We start from the raw sequence: 13,147 nt of genomic DNA, 5'->3' as shown, positions 1-13,147 counted from the left end.
CAACTTTGAGTAGTAAAGGATCCATGCCACCCATCTATATTCTTTTGCAAGCACTATCCCAAAGGAGCATGAGAAATGCCTTTTTGCTGCAGCTAGGCTCCACATCAAAAATCCAGAACATGAGAATGTTTTTAAACTAGTCTTCCCTGACCTGGTACTCTCTGGATATGGTGGACAACAATTCCTAGAATTTCCCAGCCAGCATCACCATTCTTGTAGTGTGTGTGTGTGTGTGTGTGTGTGTGTGTGTGTGTGTGTGTATATATATCTCGCCACTGCCTTTGAGAGTAAACATTTGCCACGCTAAGCTAGTATTAGTCTTATAGTGCTTCGTCGTTGGTTAGGCTGAGAGCTGGTGTGGTGATTTGAATGTTGGACTATGACTCTGGAGATCAAGGTTCAAATCCCCATTTGGCCATGGAAATCCACTGGCTGACCTAGGGAAAGTCACATTCTCTCTACCTCAGAGGAAGGCAAATCCCTTCTGAACAAATCGTGCCAAGAAAACCTGGTGATAGGTTTGCCTTAGGATTGCCATAAGTCTGAAATTACAACTATGAATAGAAGACTGTGCTCCCCCCCCCAAGCTTTTGCTGGACTGCATCTCGCAGCAGATCCAATAGTGAGGGATGCTGGGAGCTGCAATTCAAAAACAGGGGCAGGCCACATGGTGCTCACCCCTGATCTATGTCTAGGTGGTTGTTGTCATTTACTATACATAATGCTTTTCAAGGAAAAGAAAACAGCTCCCTGCCCTCAGGTTTACAATCTAAAGACAGGACACACAAGGAAAAGAGGTGATTGAGTCCAGCAGATAATGCCTCCCCATCCATAGCCGTGGCAGTGGGGCTGGAGGGAGAACCTTTCATCTACTTCTGGACCTAGGCATGATAGAGCTGTGGTTACCAAAGTGAAAAGAGGAGATGGCACCTGCACCTGTAGTGGTTATGTAGAAGAGGGAAATGTTGCTCATCGGGGCAACCAGGTAGCAAGCAACACTTGCTGAAGTTCTTTCTTCTGCACAGCCATTAAAAGATAAGGAATACTCTCCAGCTTTCTGCTCTGGCAACACCATTTTTACATGCAACACCCATCCATGCCCACTTCTCCATACCTTGAGGGAGGAACATCTTGCTCTCAGCAGGGTTTTGTTCTAGCCCTTCTCATTTGGTGCCCTTTCAGATTCTAACCAAGTCTTCAAGAGCCTTTGTACTTCCTTATGAAGGAGACCCCCTCCCAAATAATAAAAGAAAAAAATCAAGCCACCTTCACCTCCCCCTTTGAAAAGCAGTTTTGAAAATGTGTAAGCTATTGAATGGCTCACTGTCTTTTATGAATCATTCACTCCTCCTGGGGAGAAGGAGGAAAAAAGAAAGGGTAAAGAGCCCTACTCAGATCAGCTGAGTATAATTGTGTCCATTTATTTCTTTATTGTAGTCTTAAGGGAAAAGAACTTAAGGGAAAAGAGAGAGAGAGAGAGAAAGAAAGAAAGAAAGAAAGAAAGAAAGGGGTAGAGATGGAGTGACTGAATCATCATGTAGTTAAAAATCTCTGCTAGTAGAACTCTCCAGATTCTCCATTAGGTCAATCAGCTTTGTTTAAAAGAAATAGACAAAGTTCTCTGTGCAATACAAGAATTGAGTCTCTTTATACAGAAGAGAAGAGAAAAGAGAATAATAGTTTTAAAAGAATAAGCTTGCACTGGATTAAAGCAATGACCCTGTGGAGTTGGTAGGAAAGTCATTGACCTCTAAAGCAGTGCCTGATCTGAGAGTCTTTTCAAGCAGTTACAAATGCCAGGTAGTTAAGCTGCTTCTGGTGACAAAGCTGCAAATGCTGTGACTCATCTGCCATGCCACTCTTGCACAAAGACAGGTTGTCAAAATCCTCATTATGATAATGTCTGCTCCACAAGAGGGAGGGGAGGTAGACTGTTGGGCTGTGTAGGCCTTTCTTCTGAACCAAACTGAATAGCATTACCAGCCCTAGCAATGGGTGCAGTTGCCAAACATCTCCTGTGAAGCATAGGTCACATAGAGGAAGCCATCTTCATCCTTGCTGTCTTGGTAGACCTCTGCCACAGTCAAGCTCAGACAGGGCAGGCTCTTGTTGTTCACCAGCAGGTAGAAGGCCTGAGTGGCTGAAAGAGACATACGGTTTCTGGAGAAGGGAAGGAAGCAGTATTAAGCTCAGATCAAGGGGAAAGAAATTACAAGTTCATTTCCCACCTCAGCTAGGCTGTCAAAGCAAAGAGAGCCTGGTTAACCAGGGGTGAATTTGTATGTGAAAGGACTGCGAGTTCAGTTCAGTTCTGGTACTGAAAACAAACATGTAGGCTCAGCATGTGCTCAGAGGCACCTTGTTCTTTCATTCTATGGTATCTGACAAATTTAGCCCTGCAAGACTCGTACTTGCTCATCTGCAAGCTTGACTATGGCAGAAAGAGGTTTGCTTGATAAAATATTGAGTCAAGATTATGCTATGCATGCATTTTCAGTTCCTAGTTATTGTTACATCAGTATATTTGTTTATGGCAGGGCATATAATAATAATAATAATAATAATAATAATAATAATAATAATAATAATTTATTTTATTTATATACCACTATTCCAGAGATCATAGCAGTGAACAGCAAGTAAGCTAATTTGCAAGTAAGCTAATTAGCCCCAACAGTCTAGGTACTCATTTTAGCGACCTCGGAAGGATGCAAGCCTGAGTCAAGCTTGGGCCCTTTTGCCGGTCTTGAACTCGCAACCTTGTGGTCTTGAGTAAATGGCTGCAGTACAGGCATTTAACCACTGCGCCACCATATTGCAACTAGGCAATATTACAACACACACACACACACACACACACACACACACACAACCCTACACACCTTGTTGCATATACAAGAGCCTCAATACTGGAACAGCGAAGGGTGACTTGTATATGCAAACACCAGATGCAGCTAGCTAGCTAGATTTCCCTCAAAATATGATGTTCCGAAGTGGAATATGTTCACACATTCAGATGCAAGTAATCAAAGGACATATATGTAGGTGTGAATGAGACCAGAGTTCCTTCTTCATGTAGCTGAGTTCTCTCCGTTTGGTAAGTGGATGTGATAGGAAAAGCAGGGGACAGGGAAAGAGAGGCATTTCATATTATGTTTTAGAAACATTTTTGCCTGAAGATATCTAGCTTGTAGAATCATATTCTATGTTCTGAATACCATGAGCCTCAAGTAGAGTAGATCCATTAAATCAATTGTTGACTGGTGCATCAAGTCAATATATAGCTATATTCCATTCAATCAATGGGATGTATCTACATATTGACTTGATAATCCATTCAATTACCAAGGACTAAAAATAGGATCCAGGCCTTTAACAGACCTATGACGATATCAAACCTTTTAATAAAGATGTAAGTTTTAACCCTCATAGAGTAAAAATAAAATAAAAATTGCAAAGCACTAGGACAATTTCTAATGATCTGTTCAGACAGTAACAAGGAAGAATCAAGTTGGATTTTGCTCAAAGCCAGTCCAGGTGGCCTGTATCATGACAAGCCAATCCTCCTTCCCTAGAAATACAGTTAAGGGACCACTTTCAGAAACCAGCATCAAACACACAGCAACAAAAAATATATTAGCATTGTACCTACTTTATTGCTAACTGAACTAGAAGGGAAAGGTAAATCTTATCAGATTATCGAAAAACTGTTTTCTGCCTACTCTCTACCAGTCTTGTAGTGGAGTCGGGAGCTCACAGGGTTGGAGCTGGGACATTTGATGAGCAGGGACTATGATATTATTTTCCACCTCCACCCCCGGGGATCCTCTGCTTTCTTTGACCTTAGTTGCAACCTCCACAGTAGTTAGATGGGGAAAAGGATTTTCCATGGAAGAATGTGCTTGCTATTGAATACTTCTGTTGACATCCATAGTATTTTGTGGTGGCTTGGTCATGAATGGCCAAACCCTATCTGCTTTGCAAAACCAGAACAAAACAAAACAGACAAAAAAAAAAAAAAAAAAGCAAAAAATCCCAAAAATACATTTTCAACACAACTGCCTGTATATTTGGAGATGCTGCACAAAATGGGCTGTTGAAGACCTGAACTTGCACTGCCCACCACCCCAGGTCTTGTAGTATATGAAAAATTCTTCCTACCTGAGAGTAAAGATAAACTGAGATATGGATATATCTTGAGAAACCAAGAACTTGATCCTGTCCATCTTAGGAAGAGCCTTCTCTTTTCGGTAACGCTCCACCACCACCTGTAAGCAAGGCAGCAGAGAACAGTTTGAAGGCACTGGATGGAGAGTCTCATGTCTAAAGAGGGGAGCAGGATGGCATTCTGTATATATGCATAGACTGCAAACTCCCATTACCCCTGACCATTGACCAGGGTAATGAGAACTCAATTTCAACGACTTCTGGAGGGGCACAAGTTCCCCAAACCTGTGTTATTGAGCAAACAGATTTGCTTGGATGACTGGGAACCATGCTCATGTTGCTCTGAGTTTTTCATATGAATAGAAGGATAAATAATACTTAATAATAACTGGTGTCCTCTATGTGAGTTGACCAGTGAATCTGCTCCTGGTTTTATTGAAAAGTGACTATTTGAAGTACTGAATCTGCTTTGGAGATAATTTTCAGCACCTTGGGTAGCTCTTTTAACATTCCAGCTAAAACCTGCAGTGGATTTATTGCCTCAATGACACAGAAGACACCACTGGTAAATCCAGGAGACAGATATATGATAGAGTCATGGGAGTCTTAACCCAAGGGGAGAAGCCCATTTCTCTTCAGAGCATTTAAAAAATAAATAAATTAGAGCACAGATGTTTTGTGACTTCAGGATTTAGGAAAAATGGGGCCCAGTTTCCTTGTTTACCTACAGTTTGTTGTGAGTGCAACCCAGTGGTTAGAGTATTGGACTGAGGTACTTGGGATATCCAAATAATCCCTAGTCATCTTACTAGGGACTTTTTCATAGTATAATACAGAATTATAGCACCATGATTCTGCCATCTTACAGAATCCTGGGAGAGGAGTTCCCTAGCTGAGGATTCTATTGGTCCCTCTCTCCGCTGCCAGTCCCAAGAGTCCATAGGATGGAACTATGACAAAGTGGAATTTCAGCACTATAATTCCATAGTATGAACACCCCTCTAGGTTTTCTCTCTCAACCTGACTTGTAGTGGCCACATGAAAAAGAAAGCAAGGCTCCTCTATTTTCAATGATGTTCTAGAACAGGGAATTTCAGAAGTGTATCTTTCGTGACATCACAGTCTGATGTGCCTCACAGAGATGTCATGAGTAGGAAGTGGGGAGAGGGAGTACCATGCGTGCTGCCTTGAACTCATTGGGTGAAAAATGGGCTATACTAAACAAAAATAAGGAGGACCAAGTGGGAGTAGAAACTCCATTTCAACCAAGTAGGGCAGGGAGTAAAGGGAGCCCATCGTATGAAAATGAAAAAGAAAAATGAAACCAGAAATGTTGTGGTGTTTGTACTTGTACTTCTTAGTTGTACTGGCACATACAACTACTATTCCTTGAAGAGCTGTGATTTATCATTTGAGGGCATTCTTTCCCCAAAAATGGTCCCCTTGGTGGGGGGCAAAAGAACTCTTAAGAAGGTACAGCAAATTTGGGAGGGGAATTTCAAAAAATCCCCTGGTGGCACATGTGACCGCCTTTTCCTCACTCTTAAAGTAGGACAAAATAGACATCGAAGGGCATATACTGAGATGTCTGGAACAGTTGGAGTAGAGATGCTCAGTGGTACATCACGTTCAGTGGTACATCACATATTTTGAACCTGTTCACCTATAATTATTTAATGTTTATTTGATTTATATCCTATCCTTCTTCCCAAATGGGGCTCAATGTTGCTTACAATATATACCTGAACCATGCATACAAGCCAGACTGTAGGATTTGGAAAGATCTCTACCTGGGATTTGAAAGATCACTTCCACTAATTCAAGCAACACTAAGATAGCTTAGTACTTTTATCAGGAATGGGGACCTTGTGATCAACCAGGTATGGATAGACTGCAACTCCCACAATCCCTAACCACTAGTCATGTTGGCTGGGGCAGATGGAAATAGCAGACAGAGCTAAAGGGCCACACAGTCATTACTCCAATTTATAAAATTCTTTCTACATTCTACAGGCATACCCTGTCATTACATTTGCAGCAGTCTTACCCATCCAGTCTGTAGCATTATGACCTCCATATTGCAGAATGGGGAAGCAGGTAAATTCTCAAGGCCACTTGCAGCAAAATGGCCAGATACAGAGGAGGGAAGGTCTCCTGGCCTTTTGAAGAGCTGTGTGGAAAAAGAAATTTCAGCAGGTATTAACCTGCATGACAAGTTACTTCTGCTGAAATTTCCTCTTTTGCACAGCCCTCTGTCACAGAAGGAATTGGATAGAAGTATATTCTGGTGCCTGAGTCCTAGCCACTTCACTGTATTTGAACCCTACCCAGTCACTTATTTGTCTGATATATTTTTGCATTACTCAAGAGCCAAGGAACAGAGTGCTCTCTAGATGTTTTGGACTACAAGTCTGACAATCACTTTCCTTTAGATTCTGGGGCTGAAATCTTGGTGGGGGCTTCTGGGGCTGAAATCCAAAATAACTAGGAAGCTCAAGCTTTCCCACCCTTGTAATAGCCAAAGCTCCTTTGATAATTCACAGAGCAAAAGACCAAGTCACAAATTAAAGGACATTGCAAAATAATGTTAAACTGAGAACAAAAATAGCCCTTGTTTAGCCCCCATCCAGATTATGAGAGCGTGAAAAGCAATTTTAAACAAAACAGAAGCTCTGATCTACTTGAAGCCTTCAGCAGATGCCATGGAGCCATGGGGGCTACAACTCCCAGCCTTGTCTTGGCCAAGCTGGACAGATGCTATGACATTTAGAAGAATTAAAGTTAAACTCCACAAATTAGGGGGACCAGGTGCCAAATAAGACAAGACATTCTGGGCCTGCAAGTAATTGTTTCTGATGACAGACTGTCAGATGGTGCCAGCTTCTTCTCTCACTTCTACATGACCAGCTGTACTTTCTACAGAAGTGTGAATCTGTCCCTCCTTTGGTCTGTTCCTCCCCCTCCCTCTCTCACACACAGCGTGGAGAACTACTGGCCTGCCATATGTTTCTGGACTATAACTTCCACCGCCATGCAGAGTGAGGCTCTTGAGAGCTGAAGTCCAATGACATCTGGAGAACCAAATGTCCCCTAGTCCTGATATGCAAGAACTTTCTTTATTGCATCTTGTGAGACACTGAAGTACACATGTAAGATCCCTATAGGTAATGCAACTTAGTCATTTTGGGCCCTTTCACAGTACAGCATTATAGCACTTTGATCCTTCTTTAACTGCCAGGGCTGCATCTTACAAAATCGTGGTGTTCATGATTTGGGGATGTGTAAGAACTCTATGGTCCAGAATTCTAAATACCTCTGGATTTAATAGGATGAAACCATGGCAGTTAAAGTGGTCTCAAAGTTCTATGATTGTGCAAAGTTGCACATACAATTAAGAAGTGATGAACTCAGCAGAATCTAAAATGCTTGTAAATGCTTACATGTATATAGCACAATTTGGTCAAATTCTGTGCTGTATTAAATCCAATCCTCGTTTCTAAATATCTGAGCCCAACAAAACCTACACAGGGCAAGCAATAAGCAATCTGATATTTCAACTGCACCCCACCCCCTTCATAATTCCATACTGATGGCTGTACTAGCTGGGGCTAAGAGAAATCAGGGGCCAAAACATTTGGTGGGCACCATATTGCCTATCCTTGATGTAGACCAGGGAGAAAAACCTTTGGCCCATCATCTCACACGCATTGCCCAGAATGATCAGAGGGAGAAGATTGTGGGAGATGTAGTCCAGAACTTCTGGAAGGCCAAATGTTCCCAATGTTTGATTTAGGGCCTGAACAGACAGGCCAAAATAAAGCTGTTTCAGGTCACTTTGGAGGTATGCTGTTTAAATGACATAGGCATCTTAAGAGGCCAGAAGCTGCACCAAAGCTGTGCTCCAGTCCTTAGGACTAGAGCATGGCGCTGGCGCAGCTTCTGGCCTCTTAGGACACATGCATCACTTAAATAGCATACCTCCAAAGTGACCCAAAGCAGCTTTATTTTGGCCTGTCTGTTTGGGCCCTTAGACTATGGCTGTGCTTCCCAAACTTTGGTCCTCTAAGTGTTTTGGATTGGTACTCCCAGAAGTCCCACTCAGCATGGCCAACAGCCAGGAATTTTGGGACTTGACGACCAAAACATCTGGAAGAAAAACATTTGGGAACTGCTATTGTTGTGTGCCTTCAAGTTCTTTCCAACTTTTGGTAACCCATGGTTTTTTCTTGGCAAGGGGCATTGCCAAGGGGATTTGCTTTTGCCTTTCTTCTTGAGAGAGTGTGACTTGCCCAAGGTCACCCGGTGGGTTTCCATGGATGAGCAGGAATTTGAACCTTAGTCTCCAAAGTCATAGTACAATGCTCAAACCACTAAACCATGTTGGGAACTACTCTCCTATGGCCTTAAATAGTAGGATGGTAGTCAAAGGTCTTTTCATTCACATTCCCAGTGAATGTGACATTCTAGAACAGCTGCATGGCTGCCAACACTGTTCTACCTAATACAATCTACCAACTGTTCTATAAGAAACCCCCCCCCCCCAAAAATAGCCAAACATGAGCTGGGCACCCAAAGTTTAGGGAGGAAGGCTCATTGCAAAAAGAGAAAGCCTGAATCTGTTTGCTAGTCTCAATCAGACCAGACCTTTACTCTACTATGGGAAGCTGGTAAACCATAATTTATGTGAGTTTATTTGCTCCAATGGGATTTGATTTAAGACAGGGATTGCAATCATGTGGCTCTCCAGATGTTGGATAGCAATTCTTAGCAGCCCTCACCACAATGTTGAAAAATGCTGGGAATTGTAGTCCAATCACATCTGGAGGCTGACATGATTCCCATCCTGACTTAGGTCTCTAGCTTAGGACATCAGGTGTGTTTAACAAGCTATTCAAACCCTTTGAAGACTACAGTTTTCAATAGTCAATTAATCAAAGGAGCATTTCAGTTATTCCTAGAGGTTGGCTCTGAATGCTTCATAATGAAACACACAAAAGGGTTTGAGGAATAATTTGACTTCTTTTGAAGAGTCTAAAGTAGAGAGAAGCTGGATGCAACAGCTTGCAGCTGCATGTCCAGGTCACATTTTCTTAACCAAGTAATGTTACAGTATAGTAAGGCAGCTAGGATTCTGTTTGGCTTCACTGTTCTTGTCTTTTAACGTTTATTGCTATTTTGTAAACCAGGAAGTGCCTGTTATTGAGCAGCAGAGAGACAAGTATAGAGTAATCAATAAATACATGAATAAAATAAATCTTCCCTTTCATGGTAGAACTGGAGGACAAGATAATTCCTCAACTTCCTTTGCAGCTTCCCAAACTAGGAAGCTGAAATACCTAGACAAGCACCTGGGACCATGTGGCCCTGTAGTTCTTATTCAGACTTCCTACTCTCATGCTCTAATTGGCACAGCTGGTGATGAGGGATGATGGGAGTTGCCATCTAATAGCAACCAGAGGGCCACATGATCCCTAGTTCTGATTTAGGGGATTGTATGATCCAGTGTGATGTAGTGGATTGAATGTTGGACTATGAATCTGGGGATCAGGGTTCAGTTACCTGCTCAAGCATACAAACTCACTGGGTGACCTTGGGTGAGTCACACTCTCTCAGCCTCAGAGGATGGCGATGACAGACCCCCTCTGAAGAAAGTTGCCATGAAAACCCTATGACAGGTTTTCTGGCTTGGAGGCCAACAATAACAACACCATGAGCCACAGACTTCAGAAGATGTGAGTGCAAACTCTTACTCAGTTATGAAGGTCACCAGATATGATGTGCCCATCACCATCTCCTAACATACCTCACAGGATGGCTGGGTAAATAAAAGAGGGGAAAAGGACTCTCATACACCATTCTGATTCTATTTGAAAACAGGAAGAATTCTTTTTTTAAAAAAGGTGTCATGTTATCTAAAAACTTGTTTAGGGCGTGTTACAGACCGCCCCTTTGGTGTGGCCTCTAACCGGCCCTTTCCCCGCCGGATCGGGGCCTCAGCTGCCAGAGCGGCAGCCTCCGAGGCCCCGATCTGCCGCTTTCCAGGCCGCGGGGAAGTGGCAAAAGGCCGCTTCCCCGCGGCCTGGAAAGGGGTGTCCTTGGGGCTTCATGCCCCAAGGACACCCAATGGCGGTGGGGAGGAGGAGGTTGTGTCCCTGGTGCAGCCATCTAAAGGCTGCGCCAGCGATGCAGACTGCAGAAGGAGCTCCGTTTCGGAACTCCTTTTTGCGTCGCAGAAAAGGTGCTCTAGGCACCCTCGTGCGGCGCGACGACTTCACAACCGCACCACCTCGTTTGGAGGTGGCGTGGTGGTGACGTAGTCATGGTGGCCCCCGTGTGGAACGGGCGCTGCCATTTTGTACGGACTCGATCCGTACTAGGGTTAGGGGCGTCCGGAAGGGACGCCCCTTTCTAACCCTAGTACGGACCCAGTCCGTACTGTTACTCCCATGCGGAATGGGCCCAGGTGAACAAGTTGATACCTTCCAGAGGTTTTGGATTACTGTTCCTACTATGATTGAATATGAGGCTGAAAATGAAGATCATTATAGTTCAAAACACCTGGAAGGCACCAGTTTACCTACCTCTCTAACAGCAGTTCTCAGCTAAGGTCCCATGGTACTGTTGGGCTATAACTCCCAGAATGCCTGGCCAGCTTTGCCAATGATCAGGTATTCTGAGAAGTGCAGCTCAAGACCATTTGGGGAGCCATTGTTTGAGGACCAAGGCCTACATCAGGGCAGGGAGTCACACAGCCTTCCAGGTGAGGCTGGACTGCCATTTCCATTCATCCAAATCAGCATTAGCCATAGGTGAAGGATGATGGGAGTTGTGGACTTGGAAGATTTGACAATAACATCATCTGTTGATCAGGAAATTCTGACCAGCTTTTCTACCAAGAAAAGAATTGGCAAGTAAGGGAAGAAGTTTTACCGGGATCTTGTTGGGATACTTGGTCCGTATATCAGTTGCTTCACGCATTCGAGTTGCTAGAAATAAGATAAAAACAGATGTCAGGAGGCAGAAATAACTTGGGAAGTGTCTCTTAGATGTGAAATATTCAAAGGTAGTTTTGCCAGTTCCTTGCTCTGAAATATAGCCCATAGAATACAGTACTGGTTGGTGGTCTACCATTCATGTACTAACCAGAGCTGACCCTGCTTTAGTTTCCAAGATCAGATAGGATCTTAAGTGATAACTGGAATTGCCACTCACCCTCTCACAAGGCTCCTGTATCTTTAACAGCCACATGGCAGGTAGTTTCTCAATTGGAGAAGCTGTTCCAGCACAGTTAGTGGATAGGAATTACTGCCCCCATATTTAAAGGGAAAGGAAGGTTAGAAGTCTCCTCTCAGAGCAACAGGAAGGCTGGTAGAATAAAGATAATATCAGTGGTTTAGAGGAGTCAATGGCCAGGATTTTTGGGCAAGCAGAACCAGAATAATATCTGTCACCTCCAGGCTTTCACCATACCCTTAGAAGCATCTACACTGTGAATCAGCCCTGTTGCTGTGCAAAAGGTTTTGAAGTGGGGTGGCTTGAACAGGTAATTAAGACCCACTAGTTTTACAAAAGACCCATTCTTAGCAGACATGAAAGCTTGCTTGCTTGCCTTATCTATCTATAGCCTTTCCTTCCTTCACTATGGAGTAACAGAGCTGCTGGGTTTTAACAATCGCAGTGGGGGTGTGACTATTGGGGCTGTCATGCTGAGCACCTGTCCTGCAAAATGTACCATTAGTTGGGTAAAAGCAATAGTGGGGGTGGAGAAGGTGAAAGAGAGAGAATCCTGAGAATTTGGGAAGCAATGGAAAATGAGCAAACATGAAGAGGAGAGAAACCTTGAAGACAAGAGAGAAAGAAAACTAACAATGGAGGAAGATTATAGGTTACAAAAGATGGTTGTGAGATCTTCCAATAACAGCTAGTTTAAAAGAGATAACCAGCAGCATATGAGTAGAAAAAATACAAGTTTCTCTTCCTCTTCAGGGATTAGCCTATTTTTTACCTAAACTTTTCCTTTGCTTGAAAGGCCGATTGTCACTTTGGTTCCTCTCCATTGTTGAAAGCATTAGGAAAAACTCCCCTGCTATGGAAGATAGATGGCAAGAAGAAACTGGCTCCAACCTGCTTCCCTGTCTCTCTTTAATAGCAAGCTCAACAGAGCACCTGGTCAGGAATGAGGTGGAGGTGGAGCCTTCCTGAGCCAGGATGATAGGTACCTGCTTGTGAAAGTGAAGTACTATGGGACTGAGATGAAGCTAGCAATAGAGCAAATAATTTCAGGGCATGCCTCTGCTGCATGTGCAGGTGTGCTGTAGCAGTTAGTGTGTTGCACTGGAAGTAAGAGATATAGGTTTAAGTTTCTGCTTGTACATGGAATTCATTGGGTGAAACGAAGTCAGTTAACCTCTATCCCTTGTGTAGCCCTCATGGTGTAGTGGATTGACTGTTAGATGACTCTGAAGGCCAGGGTTTGATTTCCAGCTAGATAGTGAAACTCATTGAGTAATCTTGGGCAGGTCACATGCTCTTAGCCTCAAGACAAGGCAATGGCAAACCTCCTCTGAACAAATCTTGGGGAAAATAAACCATGACAGCTTTGCCTTATGGTTTCCATAAGTCAGAAACAACTTGAAGGGACACAACAACAACAATCTCCATCCATCCAAGCCTGACCTATCTCACAGAGCTGTTTAAGAAAAAAAATTGAGGAAGAGGATAACCATACACACCATCTTGAGCTCATTGGAAGAATGCAAGAAAGAAATAAAATAGAGAAATACAATGATATGAAATCTGTGCTCGCTGTCTAACTACCAGAGAGATCTGTTGTTTTATGGTCACTGTTTTTGGCAAAACACAGGTTTCATTTCCCCTTAGGCCTTAACATTGGCCCTCTAGATGTTGACCAGGGATGGTATTCATGTGGCCTTCCAGATATTGTTGGACTGCAAGTCCCAGTAATCCTAGTCAACATAGC

General features: G+C 43.3%; 1 protein-coding gene across 1 annotated transcript; it reads right to left on the bottom strand.

The window, feature by feature from the left end:
• Positions 1-1,985: 1,985 nt before the first annotated feature.
• On the bottom strand, positions 1,986-12,224 carry LOC121920478 (microtubule-associated proteins 1A/1B light chain 3C-like). The gene is made up of 4 exons (XM_042447620.1): positions 12,173-12,224; positions 11,098-11,153; positions 4,162-4,268; positions 1,986-2,160 (listed from the first exon to the last, which is right to left on the bottom strand). The coding sequence occupies exons 1-4, from the start codon at positions 12,222-12,224 to the stop codon at positions 1,986-1,988; spliced, it is 390 nt and encodes a 129-aa protein (XP_042303554.1).
• Positions 12,225-13,147: the final 923 nt, after the last annotated feature.

This window comes from Sceloporus undulatus, chromosome 2, assembly GCF_019175285.1.
Source record: "Sceloporus undulatus isolate JIND9_A2432 ecotype Alabama chromosome 2, SceUnd_v1.1, whole genome shotgun sequence".
Classification (NCBI taxonomy): domain Eukaryota; kingdom Metazoa; phylum Chordata; class Lepidosauria; order Squamata; family Phrynosomatidae; genus Sceloporus; species Sceloporus undulatus.
The sequence above is the reverse complement of the archived record's forward strand: the minus strand, read 5'-3'. Positions and strand labels throughout refer to the sequence as shown.

Coding starts and splice junctions, on each gene's coding strand:
- LOC121920478 (XM_042447620.1), bottom strand. CDS start 12,224: ATGGAGAGGAACCAAAGTGACAATCGGCCTTTCAAGCAAAGGAAAAGT. Junction 4,269..11,097: donor AGTATCCCAACAAGATCCCG/GTAAAACTTCTT, acceptor CCTTGCTTACAG/GTGGTGGTGGAGCGTTACCG. Junction 2,161..4,161: donor CAGTTTATCTTTACTCTCAG/GTAGGAAGAATT, acceptor TCCCTTCTCCAG/AAACCGTATGTCTCTTTCAG.